General features: G+C 40.8%; 1 protein-coding gene across 5 annotated transcripts in view; it reads right to left on the bottom strand.

Annotated features, from left to right (window-relative positions):
• The window catches only part of ODF2L (outer dense fiber of sperm tails 2 like), a 46,517-nt gene that overhangs the window by 8,267 nt on the left and 12,846 nt on the right, over nucleotides 1–25,404 (bottom strand). For 4 of the 5 annotated variants that reach the window (XM_089497531.1, XM_089497533.1, XM_089497534.1 and 1 more), the window contains 7 exons: nucleotides 23,415–23,477; nucleotides 22,464–22,535; nucleotides 20,198–20,314; nucleotides 11,288–11,473; nucleotides 7,380–7,489; nucleotides 1,589–1,724; nucleotides 246–356 (listed from right to left, as the gene is read on the bottom strand). In XM_089497531.1, the coding sequence (XP_089353657.1) occupies nucleotides 246–356; nucleotides 1,589–1,724; nucleotides 7,380–7,489; nucleotides 11,288–11,473; nucleotides 20,198–20,314; nucleotides 22,464–22,535; nucleotides 23,415–23,477 (795 nt within the window). The remainder of the gene's footprint in view (nucleotides 1–245; nucleotides 357–1,588; nucleotides 1,725–7,379; nucleotides 7,490–11,287; nucleotides 11,474–20,197; nucleotides 20,315–22,463; nucleotides 22,536–23,414; nucleotides 23,478–25,404) is intronic. The other variant, XM_089497532.1, reaches the window with a different exon arrangement.

Here is a 25,404-nt window from a genome sequence, read left to right as displayed (position 1 = left end):
GTGTGGTGGTGGTGGTAAAACTGGTATTTTACCACTTTATTTTTAGGTTGCAGGACTACAGCGTGAAAGGGGCTGGTGTGATAAAGCCTGTAGTTAAAGTGGTGTCAAAGTGGATTATTCATGTAGTGCCAATGCAGCCACAGTCTACTTTCTCATACGGACATCCAAATGCCTCTGGAGCATGATGGACATGGAGCTGAGAATACCATCCATCAAAAGCCCAAGACTATAGCTGTACAACCTACCTCACTTTTATATTGTTCAACCAGCATTTCCTGCTGCTGTGCCTCTTCACGTAAGTCTACAAGTTCTACTTCTGTGGAAGTAATACTCATTTCCAATGTAGAAAGAGATGCCTACAACAAGAATACGTTTTGAAAGCATACTATCAAAAACAATGTAATAGCAGAATGAAACAAATCTGCAAATATGTACAAAATTATTTTAAAAATATAGATTTAGATATAGTTTTATATGTAAAATTAAAGTTCATCTTTTTCCACATCTGCTTTATTTTCTCCCCCCACAAATATTTTTATTGAACAATCAAAAACAAACAAACACAGAGAAAAACAGGTGCTGGCAAAACGTCAGGAAGAAACTCTTCTAGAACATGGCCACATAGCCTGAAAAACCCACAAAAACTATGGATGCCTGCCATGAAAGCCTTCAACTCCACAAAGAAAAACGTTCTGTATCTAAAAACACACACAAGGAAATGACACTTCTAATACATGTGTCTGTAGTATGCTTTCAAGTCTTTCCAACTTATGCCGACCCTAAGGCAAGCCTATCATGGAGTTTTCTTGGCAAGAGTTGTTCAGAGGAGGTTTGCCATTACCTTCCTGAGGCTGAGAGCATGTGACTTACCCAAGGTCACCCAATGAGTTTCTTGGCTAAGTTGGGAACTGAAACCTGGTTTCCAGAGTCGTAGTCCAGCACTCAAACCACTAAACCACATACAAAACAAAAATGACCCCACCCCCTAAAATTGACTAAAAACAAAAACACACCAAAACAAAGAGACAATGGCTTCTGGCATACCTGATTATGGCTCCTCAATAAAACTATTCTAAAGACCCCTAACTTATTTAAAGTCAATATAATAAAATAGATAAGAACAAATAAAACACATTCATTTTCATTTAGATATCAAGACAAGGATGTTGTAAGCTGCCCGGATTCCCGGTGATTGGGCGGCATATAAATAAATCCTATTATTATTATTATTATTGTTGTTGTTGTTGTTGTTGTTGTTGTTATCGAAATCCAGTGCCGATCTGACTTACAGGTTCCACTGAAGGCAACAGGGAAGGCAATGGAAAAAATCTTGCCAAGAAAACCTAGGACTGGTCAAGTCAACCAGAGCTGACTTGAAGGCACATTATAGCAACAAATGAGCATAAAAATAACTATGGACAGATATTTCAGAGTGTGGCTTAAAAATCTGAATGAGGAAATAGTTCAGGGGAAATAGTTCTTTTTTAATTTAAGAACTGTCTGCTAGAAACGTAGGGCTAAAAAAGAATTAAGGGATCCTTCACTAATGGAACAGCTACATAATACAGAGTACTGTTGATGATGGTACCTTTAATGTTGTATTTTCAAGAGAAATCTTTTCATTTTCAGAGACAGTGGCATTAAGCTTTCCAATAATCTCACTCCTTGACTTTCTCTCAGCATCCTGAATTCTTCTGAGTTCCATCATATGGTCTGTGACCTGCCTTTAAGATTTTAAACACAATTTCTGTGTCAATCAAAACACATATACATAAAACCATTTAATTAAGATTAGCTAGACTGTGCTTTTCACTGCATCCTTTTTCTTTTTCAGCTTTTTAGAATTTTAGATGTGCATTGTCATATTTACCACATACTTACTATGAAAGCAGTATTTATTTGGAGGGAGAAACCTTCAGCTTTTAAAGTTAATGGAGGTATTAAAGGAACCGAAATAAGTATAAATATCATAGTAATAAGTGACCTGACTAGGAGTTTTATTCATGTGTCTTTCAACTTGATCTTTTTTGGCATCTTCCCAAGGTGGGTCTACACTGGCCAGAATAATCTGGGCTGCTCCAGAAGTATTCTGGTCCCAAAGATGCCCTGAATTTTCTGTTACCTGGGCACTCTGGAGGGACACCAGGTGGCTCCTGTGAACCCTGCTGTGCTGCCTGGCACCACTGCTGCTTGCAAGGGTTGCTCCCTGTGATACCGAAAATGCAGTGCCCAGCATCAAACACATGGCTGGATGCCTCACTGTGAATTCAGATGGTGTGACTTGTGCCATGGTGGCAGGTGGCATAGCAGGATTTGTGGTGGGTGGCATGGCAGTGTGAACACCGCCTGGCATCACTCTAGAGTGCTCTGGATTTTCCTGGAAGATCCAGAGCAAAAGGTAGATTTTAAAAATTCACTTTAAAGCAGGGATAGCCCAGATTCAGACTGGTCTTCTCATGTGAAGACAGTCTGAACTCAAATCAAGTGATAGTACGCAGCCTTGCTTGACCCTTGAGCCAGTTTGGAATCATTCTGTTTCTCCATATTTGGCTCTGATGGCAATCTCTTGTCCTAAATACAGGTTACGCATCAGGACAATTAGATGTAGTGGCACTCCCATTTCCTCGAGAGCATTCCAAAGCTTTCCATGGTCTATGCAGTCAAAGACTTTGCTGTAGTCAATAAAGCACATGCAAAATTTATTTTGAATTTTCTGGTGCTCTCCATTATCCATCGTATGTTTGCTATGTGGTCCCCAGTGCTTCTTCTTTTCTTAAATCCAGCCTGCATTTTTGGGATTTCTCATTCCATATATGGTAGGAGTCTTTGCTGCAGAAGTTTGAGTATGATGTTGCTTGCATGAGAAATTAGTGCAATGTTCCTGTAGTCACTGGAATCTTTTGTTTCCTTTTTTTGTGTACAAGACTATATACTGATTGTTTCCAATTTGTGGGCTGCTCCTTTATTTTCCATATTGTTATACAGTATTTGTTATATTTTACTTAGAATTGGACTTGATTTTATCTCTGTGGATTGTAGCAGTTCTATTGGTATGTCATCTGTTCCTGGTGCTTTATTCTTCCCAATTGTTTTGAGTGAGACTTTCACCTTGCTTTCCAAAATTTAGAATTTCTCTTTATAGGTTACTTCTTTCCATGTGTAGTTCATAAATGTAACTGTGACTGCACCAAACGCCGTTACCTTCCCACCAAAGTGGTACCTATTTATCTACTTGCATTTGCATTCTTTTGAACTGTTAGGTTGACAGAAACTGGGACTAGTGACAGGAGCTCACCCCATCATACTGCACTCGGGCCTCAAACTGCCAACCTTCCAATCGTCAGAACTGGCATCTTAACCTCTTAGCTACCACATCACATCCTTTCATATATTTTTATATATGTAAATCCTACTATTCTCCTCAGGTTGGAAATAACTGGATTCAGGCCAATTTTCTCTATTTCACTGGTAAAGTAATATAAACTAGGAAAAAATCACTTTGCCTCTGGGTTGTGTTATTGCACTCATTCTTCTGGCTTTAAATAAAGGGTAGAGAACCTGTGGCATCCAGATGTTGGTTATTACACCAATCAACCCAGAACAATGGACATGCTGGCTGGGGCTGCTGGGACAATGTGTAGAACTAGGATACTATCACTGCTTTTAGTGGATAGTGTGGTGTGTATATGGGCACACATTTAACCACAGTCAACTGCGGCTGCAGAGCTGTTTCTCCAACAGGACAGAAAACCACAAGGAATCCATGCTGCCTCTCATATTTGGAGATGTCATAATATTTGATCACTCCATCAGGGATGGTTAAAAGATTGGGAATATCATAACTCAGGACAGAACAGGTATAAAAGACTGAGACAGAAACTAGTTTGTTACATACTGTTCACAAGTTTTAACACTGGTTTTCAGCTACTAACTGAAAGTTTATTTCAAAAGCTTTTAGCAAAGTTTATAGAAAATTCCAAATAAGATTTTAAAAAGCCTTTTATGTTTTAGAAAATAACAGACAACGTAACCATGGACTGTGGTTAATCACTCTGTCATTACTTTCAAGAATACTCTTACAAATTATCAAAATACCAATTGAATAAGTTGTGTATTTTAGTTTCCAGGAAAACTGGACAACTTAAAAAAAAAAGAATCCCATTTCAGCTTTGTAAGCATTCTTTCATGCATTTACGATTAATCCCTTAACTACAATTTATATTTCCAACCACAAAAAAATTATCATGCCATTTCTTACCTTTACCACTTGGGGCGAAGGGAATGACATTGTTATGAACCTATCTGGCTGCTAATTTAGGGCAATCGTGCAACACTGCTAATTCAAAAGAAATGCTCTTTTGCAAATTTATTAGCCAGAAAAGGCTTAGCTGCCCCTGTTTACATAGGAATGAAACACCCTTTGCAAGCACAGAAACACAGGCTACTAAGCTGCAATAGGCTGGTTTAATTCGCCTTCCTCAAAGACTTTCCTCTGTAGCCACGAATTCTAATGATGGAGGGATGGAACAACGTATTCTTTCATCCCCTGTTCTGGCAGCTTCACCAGTCTATCTTCTCTTTCTCCCCAAACGGCACAGATACCCAACAGGTGAGGAGAGGAGGGACAGATTACTCTGCTACTGTTCTACAAAGATGGATCAAGCCATTCTTCCTCTGACAAAACGGCTTATTTAGCTACATGAAACCTCTTGTTGCCTGTAGTAACTAGGTGAATCAGGCTGATTCACTGCTGCTGAAGTACAGCAGTGCACAGAGAGAGCATAATGCCCCTCAATCAAATGCAAAGCACAGCTTTTAGTTAATAGGAATGGTGACGATATGATAATATAGAACCAGTCAGCATCAGGATGAAAACGCTTATTAAGAGGTGCTGGAAAATAGAAATTTTCTGCCTGGGAACCACATAAAGAACACCATATTTGCCATTATCATCTTGTTTTATTCCTAAAGCTCAGAAAAATTATTAAACTTTCTTATCATCTTAACATGGCTCAAGTTACGTATTTACCTTTTTATCCTATAAAATGGCTGAGGTAGCACAAAGAGTAACAAAAATATATAACTGGATAATCCTTCGATAAAAACATAGCAATAAAACATGTTCAGAGTTATGACGCCTGGCTGAGCAGAACTATCTTTGGCACCAAAAAGACTGAGATCGACAGAGGAAACTGGAGACTTGGGCGCATTACAGACCGCCATAAGGGACGTCCTCAGGACGTCCTAGGTTTAAAAAGGGGCGTCACTTCTTGACGCCCCCAAGCCTAATACGTCCTGAGGACGTACAAGATGGCGGCGCCCCATCTACATGGGGGCCACCATGATGGGGTCATGAACGAGCCGCCTCCAAACGAGGCGGTGTGGACGTGACGCCATCACGCTGCACGAGGGCGCTTAGTGCGCCCTTTCGTCGGCGCAGGAAGGAGCTCCGAAATGGAGCTCCTTCCTGGTGTTGCGTCGCTGGCGCAGCTTTTAGATGGCTGTGCCCAGCGACGCAGAGGAGAAAGGGGCCAAGTGGCCTCTTTCTCCTCCTCCCCGCCACCGCAGGGTGTCCTTGGGGCTTGAAGCCCCAAGAACACCCCTTTCCAGGCCTCGGGGAAGTGGCCTTTTGCCGCTTCCCCGCAGCCTGGAAAGCAGCAGATCGGGGCCTCAGCGGCTGCCGCTCTGGTCACTGAGGCCCCGATCCGGCAGGGAAAGGGGCGGGTGCAGGCCGCCGCTTTTCAGCGGTCTGTAACGTGCCATAGAATCATAGAGTTGGAAATGACCACAAGGGCCATCCAGTCCAACCCCCTGCCATGCAGGAAATCAAAGCATCCCCGACAGATGGCCATCCAGCCTCTGCTTAAAGACCTCCAAGGAAGGAGACTCCACTACACTCTGAGGGAGTGTGTTCCACTGTCAGACAGCCCTTACTGTCAGGAAGTTCCTCCTAACGTTGAGGTGGAATCTCTTTTCCTATAGCTTGCATCCATTGTTCTGGGTTCTGTTCTCTGGAGCAGCAGAAAACAAGCTTGCTCTCTCCTTAATGACATCCTTTCAAATGTTTAAACAAGGCTATCATATCTCCTCTCAATCTTCTCTTTTCCAGGCTAAACATCCCCATCTTCCTGAGTCTTTCTCCATAGGGCATGGTTTCCAGACCCTTCACCATTTTAGTCACCCTCCTTTGGACATGCTCCAGTTTCTCAACATCCTTTTTGAATTGTGGTGACCAGAACTGGACACAATATTCCAGGTGGGGGCTGACCAAAGCAGAATAGAGTGGCACTATTACTTCCCTTGATCTAGACACTATACTTTTATTGATGTACCCTAAAATTGCATTGGTATTTTTAGATGCCGCACTGCACTGTTGACTCATGTTCAACTTGTGGTCTACTTGGACTCTAGATCGCTTTCACACATAGTTTCATTCAGCCAGGTGTCCCCTATCCTATATCTGTGCATTTCATTTTTCCACCCTAAGTGTAGTACCTTACATTTCTCCCCATTGAATTTCATTTTGTTAGCTTTGGCCCAGCTTTCTAGTCTATTCAGGTCATTTTGAATTTTGATCCTGTCCTCAGGGGTGTTAGCTACTCCTCCTAATTTGGTGTCATCTGCAAATTTGATAAGTATGCCCCCAATTCTGTCATCCAAGTCATTGTTAAAGATGTTAAATAGCACTAGGCCCAGAACAGAACCCATAGCTCAAGATACTCTGAGTTCTTTGGGGGCTAGCTAGAGTCTAACTTCTGATATTTCTAATTCAGGAACTGGATAAATGGAAACACAAAAATGAACACGTGGGCTTTTTAACCAATAAAACAACTCTCTTTTGAGGATCTTGTGGGGTTTCTAGTTTTTTTCTGTGGATTTCATTGGGTGATTCTCAGTTTCTGCTTCCACCAAAAGGCCCAAGGCCTAAGTACCAGGCGTATGGACACAGCCATGGCATTCCATGACTGGAGTGACAGTAGGGAAGGTTACTGACAGAAAAGGATTGTTCTCTGATTTCCACTCAAAAAATCTTAGTAGTCAAGCATACCTGGAGAAGGCTTCACCAGCAGAACTTTTAAAAAAGGAGAAAATGCACATGTAAGCAAGTAGTCTTTGAGGCATGAAAGTGCCAAGCTTCAATGGTTTTTTAAAAACTGAACTCCAGCACCTTGAGCTGAAGCCAGAAGAAGTGTTTCAACTCTGTCAAGATGTATCTTCGCTGTCAGGTAGAATTTCCACATTCTAAATTCTGCAATAAATTTGCAGATTAAATTAACAAACATCCCAGAGAGGAGCAAACTTGTTTGCCAGGCTGCATTTTGAAATAAAATATATAAAAAGACCGATGACTTACAAGGAGGTACAGTACATTCACTTACTTTTTTAGACTTTCAACTTGAACTTCTAACCTGGTTTTTTCATCTACTACTGTCTCATGATGACTTTTCCAGACATTAGAAGCTGAAAGTGCCTCAGACAATTGGATTTCCTGGAGAGTGTACAAAAACACAGACCATGCAATATAAAAAACTCATTTTTAATTCTGCCCAATTCCCTAAACACAGGAGGTATTTTCATTCAAGTCAGTTTCCAGGTGTCCTGCAGGAGGACAGAATAATATAAACTTAATCTTAACATAAACATACCATAAAAAAACCCTGAAAAACTGTAATGTACTGGAATCATCTGGGATCCATATTTTCCTAACCTCACGGCAAAGTAAAATTCTTAAAGTCACTAAAAGCATATTACTAAATAAGAACATTTTAAAGTTTTGTTCTAATAACTCTGTTCATGCAAAACGGTGACATGCCTACAATCCTTTGATTAGAGGTTACTGTAGATTACATTTCTTTCACTGTTTTCTTTGTACCAGAAGATAGGATTTTGATGCTATTGCACTTCAACTGCCTCAGATTCCTGATTGGATATTGCTCATGACATCACTGACAAGAAGGAACACAATAAGATCACAATGGGGATTTGAAACCTATTCTTCCTAAGCCAAGTCATTGGGCAGTCTTGTAGTCAAGCAACAAAGGCAACAAAGAATTCTATACTCAAAGGCAACAAAGAAATCCATCAAAGCAATTGAACAGGCTGGCGGAAGTAGGACCACGTGTGCCTTCTAAGTTGGGAAAGAAATTCACTGGACTCGCATTGCCTTATGCAAATAGCCATTTCACACCTCCAATGACTAACAACAGAATGAAGCATGTTTTGCCTTGGAGATCTGTATCTTCCCAAGGCTTCCAATGCATTTGGCAAAGAAAAATGTGCAGAAAACCATATGAGAAACGTGCACAAGTACAAATGCACATATTTGGAAAATGTGTGCAAAAACACTTCTGGTGACAGAGAAAATGTGAACGACTTAAATCCAATTGCTAGTGCCAACTACCGTAGACCCAATTAATCAACTGCTAAATGGCAGGTCAACACACTAATTTAACATCACATTAATTCAATGGATTCACTACCGTTGTAACTAGCAACTGGGTTTAGGCCTAAAAGTATGCTAAAGTTCTTATTCAGGAAGAAAAAAAAAAGGTAAAGTCTCACAACAGAATATGAACATGAGACAATAATGGTGATGAGATTCTAAAAAAACTCAATGGAAACGAGAATAAAAGATTTTAATACTGCTAGATCCATAACTCCGTTGCATCCAGGATGCAAACCAAGCAACAGACTGCTAAAAGAATCAAGTTCCCTCTTCAGTTCCCACTTTAGAAACCCAGTTCCTTCTCTGCCAGCCTACAAACAGGCTAATCATATTTTTTCTTTGCATGAGAGTAAATTGTGCAGGCTTATTTGCAAGGGTGCAAGAGACTCTCATGGATACTTCACAGCTACTCAGAATACACTGACAAACACAAAGAAGAATACTCAAGATTGCAGTTGTTTTGAAAACTGCACACCATCACCACCAGTACCACTGTCCATCTGAGTTTTCCTAAACAATCCAGAGTCTTTAACTATACAACATTCGAACCCCGCCCCCCAAAAATTACTTCAAGCCAGACAGTAGAAAATAAAAGGAACACATCAACCAATGTTTTCAGTGGCTTTAAAAAACAGACTGAATATTTACCACAAGTCAACTATATATCACTGTGAGGAAAGAAACCCATAAAAACTGGAAGTAATTTGCATGCAGAGTAGAGAAACAAACCACATGACCAAAACATTTAATATAGCATCTACAATGAATACACTCATTTTACCAAGTGAAATGCTTTTATAAAAGCATGTCCTCAGTTATTCAGAAGCAGAAACGAAGAGAAAGACAGAAAGAAAATACACTGTAGATGTATTTCTGAGTGGCCACTTACTTCATTTGAAGAACTCACAAGCAGATCTTCATTTTAACCATCAAATGATTGGAGACAAGAGGCTTCCAAGGAGGACCAAATGTTACAGATGTGCAGCAAGTAATTGCTAAGTGTACCTCCAAAGCTCAGGCTATTCAAAAGTTGAACTAGTTTCTAAATTAGGTAGGCTAATGATACATTTCTGCTAGATTCATTTTTTAAAAGTTAATAAAGCAAAATCAGATGGGCATGCATGAAAAAACTAAGGGGGAAACAGATGGGGAGGAAGGGATGGCCTGAAGCTGCCCCTTCCAAAGACGGATTGGGGCCATGGAAACCACATGCTGCAACCCCCATCCACCTTGAACCCAGTCCAAAAAGGAGAGGCATAGATCTACTCCTTTTTGGGCTGTGGAAAAGCTGCCTCTAGCCCCAGGGTGGCTTCAAGATGCCGCACTCAATTGGAGCATCTTGAAGCTGTCCATGTCTGGGCGCTTGCTTGGCTTTCAGGTGGCTTCAGGGCATCATCAGAGCATGCGGCCCTGTAAACGCCGCATTCTGATGACGCCCTGAAGGAGTCTTTTAAGGGCTGTCTATTCCGGATCTAAGATTTAGGAACTGATCTTCAAAGGCTGATTCTTGGGCGAACACCACACAACTTTGAATCTATTTGGTCTCCAAATCTGTGTGGTTTAGTCTTTCATATCAATCTGGAATATTGGAGCACATAAAGAAACAAAAATTATGGTTCCAAAAAATTTACAGAAGCCAAGTGGTCCATTATATAATTTTTCCTATGGAAATTACCTGGAGAGCCTATAGACTGTAATACTGTAAAGAAACTTTACACAGGCAAGGATTTCTAAATTAGGTAGGCTAGTGATTTCAGGAATTCTCAGGCAGTAAATCTCACTCTTTGGTTCTCCAAATATTTGGATGTCAACTCTGAAAGTCCTTCACTATGGGTCATGCTAGCTGGTGTTTCTGGGAGCTGGAATCCAAACCAGTGAGAGGGGCCAAAGATTGTGAGCCGTCTGAGTCTCAGTTTTGGGGAAAGGCCTAGATATAAATAATAATGATGATGATTATGATGTTCTACAGAAATATTTTTGGTGGTGCTGAGCTTTGGGGAAAGGCTGTCCATAGTTTCCCATCCGTGCACTGGTCAGATACGTACTACCTCAGCTACACATTAAGTGCTATAGGATTAGGTGTTTCCATGAACGTCAGCTTCTTGGTGTTTTGGCTGACATGAGGCCTAAACAAAGGCTCCACTACTGTAGATTATGGTTAGGTGAATCAAACCTTGAAAAGAGCCTAAAGTTCTCAAGCCAATCAGCTGATCACTCCCTGAAATCATTTGTGGCATCTTAAAATAAAGACAGAACGCTTCTTCAGGATTACAAAAAAAGGAAAGAAAGAATAACAACCCTCAACTCAGGGCACCACTGAGGCCACACATGCATACTAGTATGTCCCTATCACCATGTATGGGTGCAAAAGCTAAATAGTGAAAAAAGTGGATAAGAAATGTATCAATTTCCTTGGAAGCTGAGATCATTGCTGTCATACTTTGTCCACATGATGAGGAGGCATGACTCATTAGAAAATACAACAATGCTAGAAAGGTAGAGGAAGTAAAAAGAGAGGAAGACCACACACCAGATGGAGAAACTCAATCAGAAAGGTCATGGGCATGGATTTACAGGAACTAAGCAGAGCAGTGGAGTAGGGGGGCTTGGAGATGTCTCATATAGGGTTGTGAGTTGGGTCAACTTAACAACAACAAATGTCACTTTATAAACATGTACTATTAAAACATTAGATATTTCTTGAGGTAGACAAAACAGCAAAATATATTCTTGAAAATAAAGTTTTTCATATTATCCATTATAGCCAGTTATTCTTTACGGGGACTAATGTTAGGTTGTCTCCATTCTTTTGAAACTATGGGTTCCTTGCCAACGACTCACCTTGTCTCCAATTTTGGAAATTAAGGTCTCCACAACTGCTTTCAAATGTTCAGCTCTCTGTTTCTGAACACTAGCTGCCCTTTTCAGTGCATTCCTCCTTTCCTCTCTTTTCCCCTTTTCAGCCAAAATTTGCTGCTTATGCTCCACAACTTGTAGCTTCCATTCAGCAATCTTCTTTTCAACAGTCTGCAACAGAAGAAAAGAAATCTCATCATACATTCCAAATGTGAATGCTCACAGCTGAGGTTGGCTAAGAGAGGGGAAACTGACAGTATGTGGATGGGTGTGCAAATGGGCGAATAAGAATTAAAGCAACATTTTTTCCTTTAAAAAAGAAAATTAAAAGCAGTTAAAGATGCCTAAGCTCAGACCATCAGAGTATTAAAGACAACTGGTTTAAATTAGGCATGTGGGTCAGTTCAATTAAGTTTGGCAAGACTATGTAAAATGTACAGTCAAACACATACTCAAGTATTTTGAAGAACTAGTTCTATGCAATGTTGAGAACCTGAAGCACTTGGTTCTCAAGTACTGATCCAGCGAGTTTGAGTTAAGATCAAGTGACAAAAGGAGAGACTGTAATCACCATATTTGAAGCAGGAAAGAGTGATCAGAACAGTTTTCCCCAACATAGGACCCATCGAGATGTACTTGACTACAAGTCCCATCATATCCAGCACATGGCCATGCTGGAGGGGATTATGGCAGTTGCAGTTTGACATGTCTGGATGGGTGTCAGGTTTAGGGAAAGCCACTTTAGAAGATGAAGGAAGAAGCTTTACTACCCTAGGCCTGTTACAGACTGCCAAAATAAAGCTGCTTCGGGTCTCTTTGGAGGTATGCTGTTTAAATGATGCGTGGGTCCTAAGAGTCCGGAGGTTGCACCAAAGCCACACTCCATTCCTAAACACTGGAGTGCAGCTTTGGTGCAGCTTCCAGATTCTTAGGATTAATGCATCATTTAAACAGCATAGCTCCAAAGAGACCCGAAGCAGCTTTATTTTGGCAGTCTGGAACAGACCCTAGTTTCTAGAAAAGTTGCAATCTCAATTTTTCCTTGGTTACAACCAGTACAGCTCTTTTCTAGTTTTAACATCTCCTATGTAGGGCTGAAACTGTTAATTAGCCAGATTTTTTTTAAAAAACTTCTGATCACATAAACACGTGGCTGGAAATATTTGTTTTCCTACAAGTACCGTATTTTCCGGCGTATAAGACGACTGGGCATATAAGACGACCCCCAACTTTTCCAGTTAAAATACAGAGTTTGGGATATACTTGCCGTATAAGACTTCCCCTCTTCCAACGCACACCAAATAAAAATTAAAAAAAACATCAGATTTGATTTCAATATGGTAATTTTAATTCAAATGCTTATGACATGCAGGTACTTAGCAGGAAACCTTGTTGTATACAAAGCCTGCTTGGATTGGTCGGCTCTCCCTGCCTGCCCAGCCCTCCCTGTTTCCAAGACAATCAGAGCGGCAGCTGCTTTCATACTATTGTCTCATATGGTGGGGATGCGGCCGCGGCCGTTTTTGAGCTTCCCCCACCATATGCAGCGACCACAGATTCTCCAGTATGGCTCAAAAGTTTCAGCACCTGCCCAATAAGATGACACCTGGTGTATAAGACAACCCCCAACTTTTGAGATGATATTCCTGGGTTAAAAAGTAGTCTTATACGCCAGAAAATACAGTACTTAAGAAAATGGCAAACAAGAGCCAGTCTAGAAGCAGCATTGTTCTTTCTTGTCAAGTAGCAGGGAATGCTTCTTCCAAGATAGCATTCGCTACAACACATATCTGTGTTATCATGAAGGAGGCATGCTGATTTGCCCTTAAAAACATTTTTTTAAAAAAGAAATTAACAAATTTACGCATATTAAATGAAACAAAAGTCAGGCAAATGACTAACAGTGAAATCTTATGTATTTGTATGTTCAGAAATAAAGATTGGAAGATGGGGGGAAACGTAACGTTTTTGGCAGGACCCCCCTCCAAGCTTTTATTTATAGAATCATAGGTGGGATACAGATTGCCCATTTGGGGCGGCATGCAGCTGCCCCTTTGCGCCACGTATTGGGGCCAGGGCAGCCACAGCAGCAGCCCAGAGGCCCCAATCCAGTGCTTTTTGGGACCAGGGAGAAGCAGCAAAATGTCACTTCACCTTGGTCCTGAAAAGGGGTGTCCTTGGGGCTTCATGCCCCAGGACACCCTGGAAGCCGCAGCCAGAAGAGAAAGGGGCCGCTCAGCCCCTTCCTCCCTGGCATCGTTCCTGCGGCAATCTAGTTGCCGCAGGAACAAGGCACCCTCCGGGAAGGGGCTCTGTTCCAGAGCTCCTTCCAGAGCCACTGTTAGGCCACCACAAGCAGCCTGACACGGTGCAAACACGTCACGCCTGTGCGCGCCATTTGGTCATGACATCATAATGGTGGCGCCCGTGTATACAGGGCACCTCCATTATGCCACTGCAGCTACGTGTTAGGGTTGCGGGGCGTCTGTAAAGGATTGCGGGGCATCTGCCATTCAGGAATACACAACCAAAGCACCCCCTACAGATGGCCATCCAGCCTCTGTTTAAAGATTTCCAAGGAGGGAGACTCCCCCACTCTCTGAGGAAGTGTGTTTCACTGTTGAACAGCTCTTACTGTTAGGAGATTCCTCTTAATGTTGAGGTGGAATCACTTTTCCTGTAGCTTGCATCCATTGCTCTGTGTCGTGCTCTCTGGAGCAACAGAAAACAAGCTTGCTCCATCCTCAATATGATACCCCTTCAAATACTTAAACAGGGCTATCATGTCACCTCTTAACCTTCTCTTCTCCAGGCTAAACATACCCAGCTCCCTAGATCACTCCTCATAGGGCATGGCTTCCAGATGCTTCATCATTTCGGTTGTCCACCTCTGGAGACACTCTAGCTTGTCAACATCCTTTTTGAATTGTGGTGCCCATAACTGGACACGGAATTCTAGGTGAGGCTTGACCAAAGCAGAATAGGATGGTACTATTATTTTCTTTGATCTATATCTCTATAGATGCTATATTTCTATTGATGCAGCCTAGGGTAGCATTGGCTTTTTTAGCTGCAGCATCACACTGTTGACTCATTTTTCAACTTGTGGTCTACTAGGACTCCTAGATCCCTTTCAAGTGTATTGTTGTCAAGCTAGGTGTCCCCCATCCTGTGTAGGTGGAAAACTGAATTAGAATGATGAATAAAATATTTAAGACAAGGTATTCAGATATTTCTTTCCCCAAAATAATTTGCAGAAACTATATAAGGAGACTTTTATGTAAGATGATGTACAGGATCAGACCATTCCAATTCCTGGTCCTGGTTCCTTTTCCTCACTTTTTTTAATGGGAGTGAGTGTCATATCTGCTCGGCACTATGGAGAATGAATGGAGACAAACTAATTTTCTGTTTTAATTATAGATGGATTCTTCCATTTTTATTGGGTTATCTTTTCCTGCTTAAACTAGCAAAACCAAAGAGGTTACTTATTGTCCAAGTGTTCCTTACAGCTGTAGCTCTATTTACACATGAATAAATAATAACATTTTAAACACCCTAAATTCAATTTGTAATTATATTTGTTATTATATTCTGAATAAAGAATTCTCTACATAAAGCATAATTTTAAGTCAATGGTTTTTGTGTGTCTTCAAGTTGTTTCTGATTTATGATGACCCTTAGGAAAATCTATCAGGGGGTTTTGTTGGAAAGATTTGTTTGGGGGGTGGGCTGCCATTGCCTTCCTCTGAGGCTAAGAGAATGTGACTTGCATAAGGTCATCCAATGGGTTTGCATGGCTGAGTGGCAATTCAAACCCTGATCTCCAGAACTGTAGTCCAATGCTCAAACCACTGACTAGATCATGCTGACTCTTAATTTAATTTAAGCCAAACCAAATTAGAGATATATATGTGCATTTTAAGTTCCAAAAGCGAGAAAGTAATTTTCAACGTATAAATGGTGGTAAGACTGCAATTTTCAATTTTTCAAAAAAATACCCATTTATTCCTGAAAGAAATTAGTTCCTTCTATGGCTTTAATATTTCTGGAAATTGTACCTCTCTGTTCAGAAGTAAGTCCCAATGGGTTCAGTGGGACTTACTTCAGGATAAATGTATTATTATGATTGCAGGTTAAGACTTTTTTTTAAACCTAGGGACAGTTCTATGAAGAATGATTAAAGTGTTCTGGGTAAGAGGTTGAAAAAGGAAATCACTCTGCTTTTTCTTGTAAAAATCTGTCTCTGCTTTCCTTGGGTAGCACCTCCAATAGGGAACCCCCATCAACACTGCAAAATGTAGCACTGAGTATGACAGATATTTTACAACAAGCTTTCCCTAGGTATAGTATCTCACACATAGACTTGCAAGCTTGCTCAGGCTACCATAATATTCATATCTCAAAACCAATGACAGTTAACAGCATTTTTCCATAGTGAGGACAGGGTGGTCTTCCAGAAAGCAATCCTGCTGACACCAGTCCTGTGAGGTAGCCAAAAGCTTAGAGGTACAGAGGTATTATTTTCATTGGATCAGCCAGTTCAAAGACATTGCCTGCAGAAACATTTTTAACATACAGATCCAACATAAATGTACTCATTCTACACTTCTGCTTCTGTGGGCTCAAACTAGCCACTAATACCTCAGACAGAACATGTCTGAATATACTGTAGCCTGCCAAGTCACATGCAGGCTACCAGCAGCCCAACAAACCCTTGGTAAACTTCTCAGTTTTTCCGCCTTGCTTGTAATTGCAAATACTGAGGTGGATGAAGTGCAGCCATAGGGCTGCATATGTCCCCCAGACTGTTTTTATGGATCCTGGCCCTTGCAAATTTCCATTTTTCTAGTCAAAGAAAAGAGGACATGCCCATCCCATAGCTTAACATAAAAATATCAGTTTTTCATAACCTCAAATGTACTTCCTGTTTTTATTTTGTTGTATTTATATAACTCAGCCTTTTCCTTGAATTAGAGGACTTCAGGATGGTAGTGCACACTCTGGTAACTTCAAGGCTGGACTTCTGGAATGCACTATACACTGAACTCCCTTTGTACCAAATCCAGAAACTTCAACTATTTCAGAATGTGGAAGACTGATTTGGGTACATCCAGAAGTGATCACATTAAACCAATCTTAAAATCACTCCACTGGCTGCCAATTAGTTTCTTGGCAAAGTACAGTGGGCCCTCGCCTTACGCGGGGATCCGTTCCGGATCCCACCGCGTAAGGCGAATTCCGCCTATGCTCAAGCCCCATTATAAACAATGGGGCTCGTGCACGGTGGCGCGGCGGCGCGCGGGGCTCAACGGGCACGCACGCCCATTCAATTGAATGGGACGCGCCGCCCCGTGCGCGCCCCACGGCTTGAACGCGTATTCTCAAGCCGCGTAAGGCGCGCCCGCATATGACGCGGGCGCGCTGTACAAAGTGTTGGTTGTTATCTTTAAAGCCCTACACGGTTTGGGTTCAGGTTACCTACAGTATCACCTTCTCCCATACAATCCACTCTATATACTCAGGTCACCTGGAAATGCTTGTTCCAACCAGTCAAGACTAGACTGGCAATGGCTTCCCAGATAACTTTTTCATCTGTTGCCCCTAGACTATGGGATGACCTGCTGGAGGAAATATGATATCTGCAAATGCTGATGGCATTTTTAAAAAACCCATTAAAGACACCTCTTTTCCAGCTGGCATATCCAGTCAATTTTAAATCCTGCCTTTTTAATGTTGATATTTTAAAGAATGTACGAATATGAATGTTTTAATGGTTTTATAGTATTGTATATGGGGTTTTTCTTTTTCTTTTTAAATTCTGTTTTGTATTTTAATATGCTGTACCCTGCCTTGAGTCTTTAGAAGCAGGAAATAAATAAGTAAGTAAGTAAGTAAGTAAGTAAGTAAGTAAGTATTATATTGTCATCCGTCACCCCCCATGCCAGGGGTAGGCAACCTTTTTGAGCCGGGGGCCGGGTTGCTGTCCCTCAGACAACTGGGGGGCCGAAGCCAAAAAATAAATAATTAAAAAAATTTTTTTTTAAATTTAAATAAATAAATAAACCGGGACAAATGTAGGACAACATTTTCAAATGGAAGACACTTTTTTTAAAAAAGTGGACGACGCGCAAAAAAATTTGCTGATTTTTTAAAAAATGTTAATATAAATGCATGTTTCTGAGGCATCTATAGACAATTGCCCCCCTTGCCCCTGCGCGCGAGAGGCCAAAGGCCCTGGCGGCAATCGGTGGCAGGACCGGGCTGGGGCCGGTCCCAAGGCCTCGCCGGGCTGCATCCGGCCCACGGGCCGCAGGTTGCCTACCCCTGCCCCATGCTAACACATTTTTGGCAGTCAATACATCCCTTAGAGAGCCAGCATGGTGTAGTGGTTTGAGTGTTAGACTAAGACTCTGCAACAATATGGTTCGAATTCTGCTTGGCCATGGAAATCCATTGCTTAACCCTGGGAAAGTCACATTCTCTCAGTCTCACAGGAAGGCATGTGTGAATCAATTCTGAACAAATCTTGTTAAGAAAACCCCATGATAGATTTGTCTTAGCGACACCATAAATCAGAAACGAGTTCAAGGTATACAACAATAACAACACATCACTACAGGTCCTGAAGGGCAGAAAGCTGTCCCTCAGACCAACTATAGCCAATCACCCCTGCCCAGGATTGGCAAGCAACACCACATGGCTGATGAGCCATGTTCTGGTTGGTAGGCCACAAGTTCTGTAGGCCCTGCTTTAGCAATTAATGGAAGTTACCCATCCTGAGAGAATGCAGCTGCTATTTCTCCTGTTGCCACAGGATGGCACCATTTCAGCACTACAATTCTAGCATCAGAAAGGATTGGTCAACACTGGTATAGTAAAGACCAGGCAATTTTAACATCTAGTTATGCTCATGTCAGTGAGGCCACCAAAGACTACTAGGTGCTGTAGGCTTTACTTCAGATAAAGGAACTGGCACAACCACCTCTGAGTATTCCTTTCCTAAGAAAATCCTATGAAATTCATGGTCATAAGTCATAAGTGGCTTGAAGGCATACATACTGTATATGAATGTTGTATCACAATGTCCAACTGCTTCAAAACTCTGGGTGGAGCTAAGCCAAATGCACTGACCATATCCTCATAAAAATATGCTTGCACAAATATTTTGGACAGGTAGAACAATCGATGTAGAGTTTCCAGTATGTTTTATGAAAGTTTTCTTAAAATCTCACTTCAATTTTTTTTCAATTTTCTAATTATAAAAATAGGTCACAAAATATGAGACTTTCAATGCTCATTTTGTAGGGTTTTTTCCTGGGACGAAAACAATTTCATAGGTCACATAAAAATCTTGATATTAGCTACTGTTTTAGTAATAACCCATAGGCCTAAATCCTATTTTTAGTAATCAATTTGATTTATCTATGTGTTGATTTATTATTTAACGATTGATTTAATGGTCTATTCTAGTTGGGAGTAACCAAGATTCCAGCCACAGTACAGTATGTTTTGTTTTATGCTACTGTTGTATATCTTAAAACCAGTGTTAGAACCAAGCTGAATATAAGTCTGATTTTAGACGCTGGGTTAAGTTTTGAATGTAGCCTAAAGAAACTGCTTATAATTTATGTGAAAATCATTCTTAATCATGAAACTGGTGATCTGTGTTTTCAAATTTAGCAGCTTTATTGAGTAAAGGAGGTCTGTTCAGCTGCTGATCAGGGCGCAAGAAAGGGGATGTTTCTAGCCACTTCTCACCAGAGAGCGAGATTCCAACAAGGAATTGGGAAAGGGGTCCTGCTTCCTATTTTCACAGCCTAAATTACTTGCGGGAGGGGACTGGACATATCATACACCTTTCACTGATCAGACCTCCTTTATCTACTGTGGATGCTGGCTGTTTAAGCTAGCACGAGGGCACATTTATGAGTATTACAGGAAAACTACAGGGTCCCTTGGCATCCACTGAGGAAGTAGAATCTATGGATACGGAGGGCTGATTATATATAACCTTAATGAATACACAGCAATTACAGATCTGTAAGTCTAGGGGGTTATTCACACTGTGAAAATAATTCCGGATGAATCTAGGTTAAAACGCTGTTGTTCACATGCATCTTGAATGCACCCAATTAAGGTTTTTTTGGGGGAGGGCTGCCAACCCCCCCCCTCCACTTAATCTGGGATAATCAAAATCAGGGTTTTCCCCAAGTTTTAAAAAAGATCTGCATCATTGATAGTGTGAATAACCGATGTGAAAAGACCCAAATAAACCTGGGATAAAACTCTGCATGCCACAAAATGGATTCTGAATGCATTTGCAGCATCAATTCTATCTTTATTTGAATGCTTGCATGTATGATCAACTGAACTGGTAGAGATGCACATCGATGCAGATCAATAGTATGAATAACAAACCCGGAATGTGTGAATGAGATCATTCACATCATCACGCTAAAAAAAGTCTGAATGGCCCCTAGGTTACCAATCCATAATTGCAATACAGAAAGCCAGCCTGTTCCATTGCAAAACAGCCTTCCCTACCATCAACTCAAGAAAACATTCTGCAAGTGGAAATACACATAATGTTTTTGAACTCTGATAATTTGTATCCAATGTGGATGTATCTTGTACAGCTCATAGACTACTGTGTATTTAGAACAAGGAAGCTTACCCAGAGTAGAGCTTTTATAAAACAAAATGTTGTTCTTTTGTGTTTAATAAAAACCTCCATGATTTTCATTAAATCTGTTGTTGTGTTTTTTACAAAAGTAAAGAGTTCACTAGGAAAAATATACTATACCTTCTAACAGTAATCCATAGTTGACTTATAAACATATTTCCCTACGCTCATGAATCTACTAAAGAAGGAAAATTATTCAAAATTGCAACCTGAAATTTTGTTCTCAGTTGATTATTCTCAGCATCCTTTTTTTCTATCTGACACTGCAGGTGGTTTTGCACAGACTGTATTGATTCAGAATGGCGCGATACGTTTAGCACATTAGCCTGAAATATAGAAGATAATTCAATATAAATTGCAAAGTCAATGTAGAATGAATCTTCATACTCAATTGATTACATCCTAATTTCCCTGGTCACATAATGAGAAGGCATGACCTACTAGAAAAGACGATAATGCTAGGGAAGGTAGAAGGCAGTAGAAAGAGAGGAAGATCGCATCTCAGATGAATAGACTCAATCAGGGAGCCCATGGGCCTGAGTCTGCAAGACCTAACCAGAGCAGTGGAGGATAGGGGGTCCTGAAGATGTCTCATCCACAGGGTCGCTATGAGTCAGGGTTGACTTGAGAGCAGTTAAAAAGGATTCCAGATATTTAGGAGAAACAGAGCTGTTGTTGTTGTGTGCCTTCAAGGAATTTCTGACTTATGATGACACTAAAGTGACCCTATAATGGGGTTTTCTTGGCAAGATTTGTTCAGAGGAGGTTTGCCATTGCCTTTCCCTGAGGCTGAGAGCATGTGACTTGTTCACCCAGTGAGTTTCATGGCTGTGTGGGGAATCAAACTCTGGTCTCCAGCATCATAGTCAAACACTCAAACCGCTATGCCACACTGGTTCTCAGAAGAAACAGAGGCTCCAACTTTAAAAATCCATATAAAAACCTACATTTCAGCATTTATTTCAGAAGAAATGAAGAAAGAAAGCAACACGTCATGTCTCATAGCTTTAATGTGATTTAGTCTAGGTAAAACTACTGTATTTTCTGGCGTATAAGACTACTTTTTAACCCAGGAATATCATCTCAAAAGTTGGGGGTTGTCTTATACACCAGGTGTCATCTTATTGGGCAGGTGCTGAAACTTCTGAGCCATACTGGAGAATCTGTGGTCGCTGCATATGGTGGGGGAAGCTCAAAAACGGCCGCGGCCGCATCCCCACCATATGAGACAATAGTATGAAAGCAGCTACCGCTCTGATTGTCTTGGAAACAGGGAGGGCTGGGCAGGCAGGGAGAGCCGACCAATCCAAGCAGGCTTTGTATACAACAAGGTTTCCTGCTAAGTACCTGCATGTCATAAGCATTTGAATTAAAATTACCATATTGAAATCAAATCTGATGTTTTTTTTAATTTTTATTTGGTGTGCGTTGGAAGAGGGGAAGTCTTATACGGCAAGTATATCCCAAACTCTGTATTTTAACTGGAAAAGTTGGGGGTCGTCTTATATGCCCAGTCGTCTTATACGCCGGAAATAGGTAATTTCTGCAACTTGTTTGTGGATCACTTTTATTTTTCTATTATATGCCCCATTTTCAACATTAAGCTCAGAGCAATGAACAATATGAAAGGAAAATAATAATAATAATAATAATAATAATAATAATCTATGCATACAATTTCAAGATCTAAGAAAAAGGCATTAGCATGTACAAAATACAGCAAATATAAATGAAGAAGTATAAAACAAAACTCTCTAAACTAGATGCTTCTCTGATCTCTGTTCTTCACCAGCAATGGGAGCAGCTATTGCAGCAACACAATGAGTCAGGAAGTGCATGGGTTGCTGAGAAGGGAGAAAGAGAATAAACAATGGCCAAAGGAAGCACATATTCAAGCATAAGGAGGCATTACATTTGTGCATGCTACAACTTTGTATATGTGGTGCACTGGTTTGAGTGTTGGATCTGAATCTCTACTCTGCCATAGAAACCCACTGGGTGACAACAGTTCAGCCCCAGAGGAAAGAAATGGCAACCTCCTCCTGAACAATCTTGTCAAGAACACTCAGTGATAAGTTCACCTTAGGGTTGCTACAATTTGGAAATGACTTGCAGACACACAACAACATCACTAACATGTCAGTCAAAATATACACTCTCAAGCTGCAATCAACACTCATTTACCTAGGTGTAAGCTCTACTGAACATAGTTGGACATACTTTTGAATACAGCTACACATGATTGTTCCACATGAGTTCAGTGTGACTGAATCCTAAGTAACTGTTTATAGAAACACATCCAAAAGCAAAGAAATCAACTCTAGGAAGAATATTCATTCAATTAAAAGAAACTAGCCACTGCAGAACCCATTAAACTGGAAAGTAATATACTGTAGATATAATGGCACAGCTGCTGAGGCAAACTATAAAATGTATATAAAATATGTATTCAAAGGGAATTAATTGTCCACTTACTTTCTCTTGGTGAAGCTGAGTTGAAAGCTCTAAAAGATGCCTCTCTTTTTGAGTAACTTCAGCTCTAAGACTCTTTAAAGTGGAGAAGAAACACACACACATTTATATTTTCACTGGACAGAGAGGATGGAGTACTGTACAGAAACAGTAAGTATTCTGGCTTTAGTTTTATGGCTCAGGGTTCATTGACATGCTGCTAGGCCAAAGAATACTGTAGATAACATACACATAAGAAGCCATGTAAAAGTTCATTAAACATACATACAATAACACGGTCACCCTGTTGCCATGCTGTTTAATCTTTTTCAAAAATATTGAAAGTAAAGCAGTAACTATGTACACTGTACGTGTATTACTTCAATGTGTTCATTAAGATCACAAATCAATGCAGTGTTGCACTAGTGGGTAACCACTAGCGCAATAAACTTTCTTCCCCCACCCAGTGCATCCGCACTGCCTCAAAACCAGCTCCAAGAGGGTTCTCAAGGACAGGTCTTAGAAGCACATAGGCTGCAATGAGAAGAAAAGAGAGACTAGGGCGCTTTACAGACCGCCCAAAAAGGGCGGTCTGCCGGTGCCTCCATTTCTGCCGCTGGGAAGCCTCAGCCTCCAAACAGGGAGGGTTCCCGGCAGTGGAAAAAGCCGCAAAAAGCGGCTTCTTTTTGCGTCGCGCTTGCGAAGCACGAGTGCGCAAATGGCGTACTCGTGACGTCGCAAGTGCAGGGGGACATGTGGACGCTAAGCATCCAGCACGTCAAGATGGTGGCGCCCATGTGTATAGGGTGCCGCCATTTTGTACGTGCTCGGCACGTACTAGGGTTAGGGCGTCCAGAAGAGGAGCCCTTTTGTAACCCTAGTACGTGCTGAGCACGTACTTTTTGCCCATGCAGAACAGGCCTAGATTATCTATAAGAACTTGGATTTTGCTCTGGATACCAAAAACAAACTTACTACAATTTCCATTTCATTGTCAGTTAACCGCTTTATCAGTTCTTCAATCTGTTTACTGATAATCTGGAGGAAAAAAGAATGGGGCAAAATTGATTAAAGGTCAGTTAATGTGGAATGGAATAGTGTAGTTTAATATATTTCCTGTGACATCAAACTCTCAAAAGTGATAAAATAAACATAGTTATCTATTCACAGTATGGGAGAGCAAAGAAAGGTCACATGCACACTCCATTAAAACACCTGATCTGTGTAAAACTCATAAAGGTGGAGGTGGGCTTAGCAAAGTCTGTACTCTAAGTAAGTTAGAGAAAACAGTGTGTGCAAGAAAGCAATGAGAATTCCTTCTCTATTAAATTCCTTCTCTTAGCAAACTAATAATAGGTGTCTTGGTATAATTATTTATACCAACAAGGTTTACATTCATCATTTCTTTAGCAGCTGAACTCTGCAATAATACAGGAACAGGGCCAAAATGCCAACCCCTGTCAAAATCAGATAAACAGGAATTCCTAATTAGTTCTACAAATGCAGACAAAAGAATCTCAAGTTTGATTATTTAAATTATGTACATATTGAGTGAATTTGGACACAACAATAAGACATAATTTATTTTGGGAATGAGCATGAATATTGGCCCACCCTGAGCAATCACTCCTGCTTGGCTTCTCTTGCCAGTGAAAATGATTAAACTACTGTAATCAAGAAATTTTCACCCATGGGTTATTGAAGTTAGAATTGGAATCTCTACCTTGTTGCTCTACTAAGAAATCATAAACTATAGTTTATTCTTGGTTTATAATCTTGGTTTGACAGATGGGTGACAAGCAAGGGATCTGAGGCCCAGTATTACTGCCTGGGAATGGAGGTTTCCTGCTTTGTTTATCTACTCTTTCCTCATAAGCCATGATCATTATATCCAAACTGAACCATGTTGTTAATAAAAGATGGGGAGGGGAGGAGAATGTGGTGGGACAGGACTGCAATGTGGTTCATGTTGACAATTTAAAGTTGTCTGATGACGAAAAAAGAAAAATCAATTATTTGTATGTTGGAACACAGCACCTTTGATCACCCCTCTCTAAATCACAAATCCCAGGATTCCGTAAGATGGAAACATGACAGTTACTGGAATAATAATGCTATAATGCTGTAGTGTGACTGGGCCTTAAGGTTAAATTTCTCTTCGTCAGTAGAGAAGAAAATGGAGGTGCACATCCTCTGGAAACTGTTTCCCAGAAAACTTTAGAGTTATACTTTTATTGCTGGTCGTGTCTGCACCAGTGGCATGCCCGAGGTAGAGCATTTCAGGAGAAGAATGGAGGCAGCTGTGGGTATGTTACATCTATAACACCTTCATTCCTTCCTGAGGCTCCAGGATGAAGCTCACCAGTTCTCTCATACATAAGCTGCATCTGCACTGCACAACTTACTTCCCAGCTCCCTACCTCATATGACAGCTGTCTCTATTCCTTGAAATATTTATTATTTTGTTTTTAAAATATAACCTTTTAAAATGATAAAACAATGAATTCTGACAGCAGAATGGAATGACAAAATGTCAATGCAGTATGGTGACAACTCAGACAAAATAAATATTATTGCAGTACTGAAGGCGCAGGAGTCAATCCAATAGTTAGACCCAACAAAAGCAGACCCAATCAACCAACTAAAGAATTCTAAGTCAAGTGTCAAGGCAAGGATGGGGAAAATGTAGAGTTGTTCTGCATCACACAGCATTCCTTACCACTAGCTAGGGCAGTTAGGGCTGCTGGGAGTTTCACTCCAACAAAATCTAGAGTGCTGAACTTTGTCCAGCTCTGATTTACATAAATCCCACTGATTCAGTAGGTCTGTTCTAATTGAGGCTAGCAAGTGGGTTGAGGTCAGAATACTCAAAGAAAACATGTATATGGATTGGGTCCCAGCACAGGGAAAGCTCATCAGGGATATCGTGGCGAACATCCAATAGCTAGTCCCAGTTAAAACAGAA

The sequence above is a fragment of the Sceloporus occidentalis genome, unplaced genomic scaffold (assembly GCF_023333645.1).
Source record: "Sceloporus occidentalis isolate IW3139 unplaced genomic scaffold, rSceOcc1.0.p SCAF_104, whole genome shotgun sequence".
Taxonomy (NCBI): Eukaryota; Metazoa; Chordata; class Lepidosauria; order Squamata; family Phrynosomatidae; genus Sceloporus; species Sceloporus occidentalis.
Note: the sequence above shows the minus strand (reverse complement) of the source record. Positions and strands in the feature narration are given on the sequence as shown.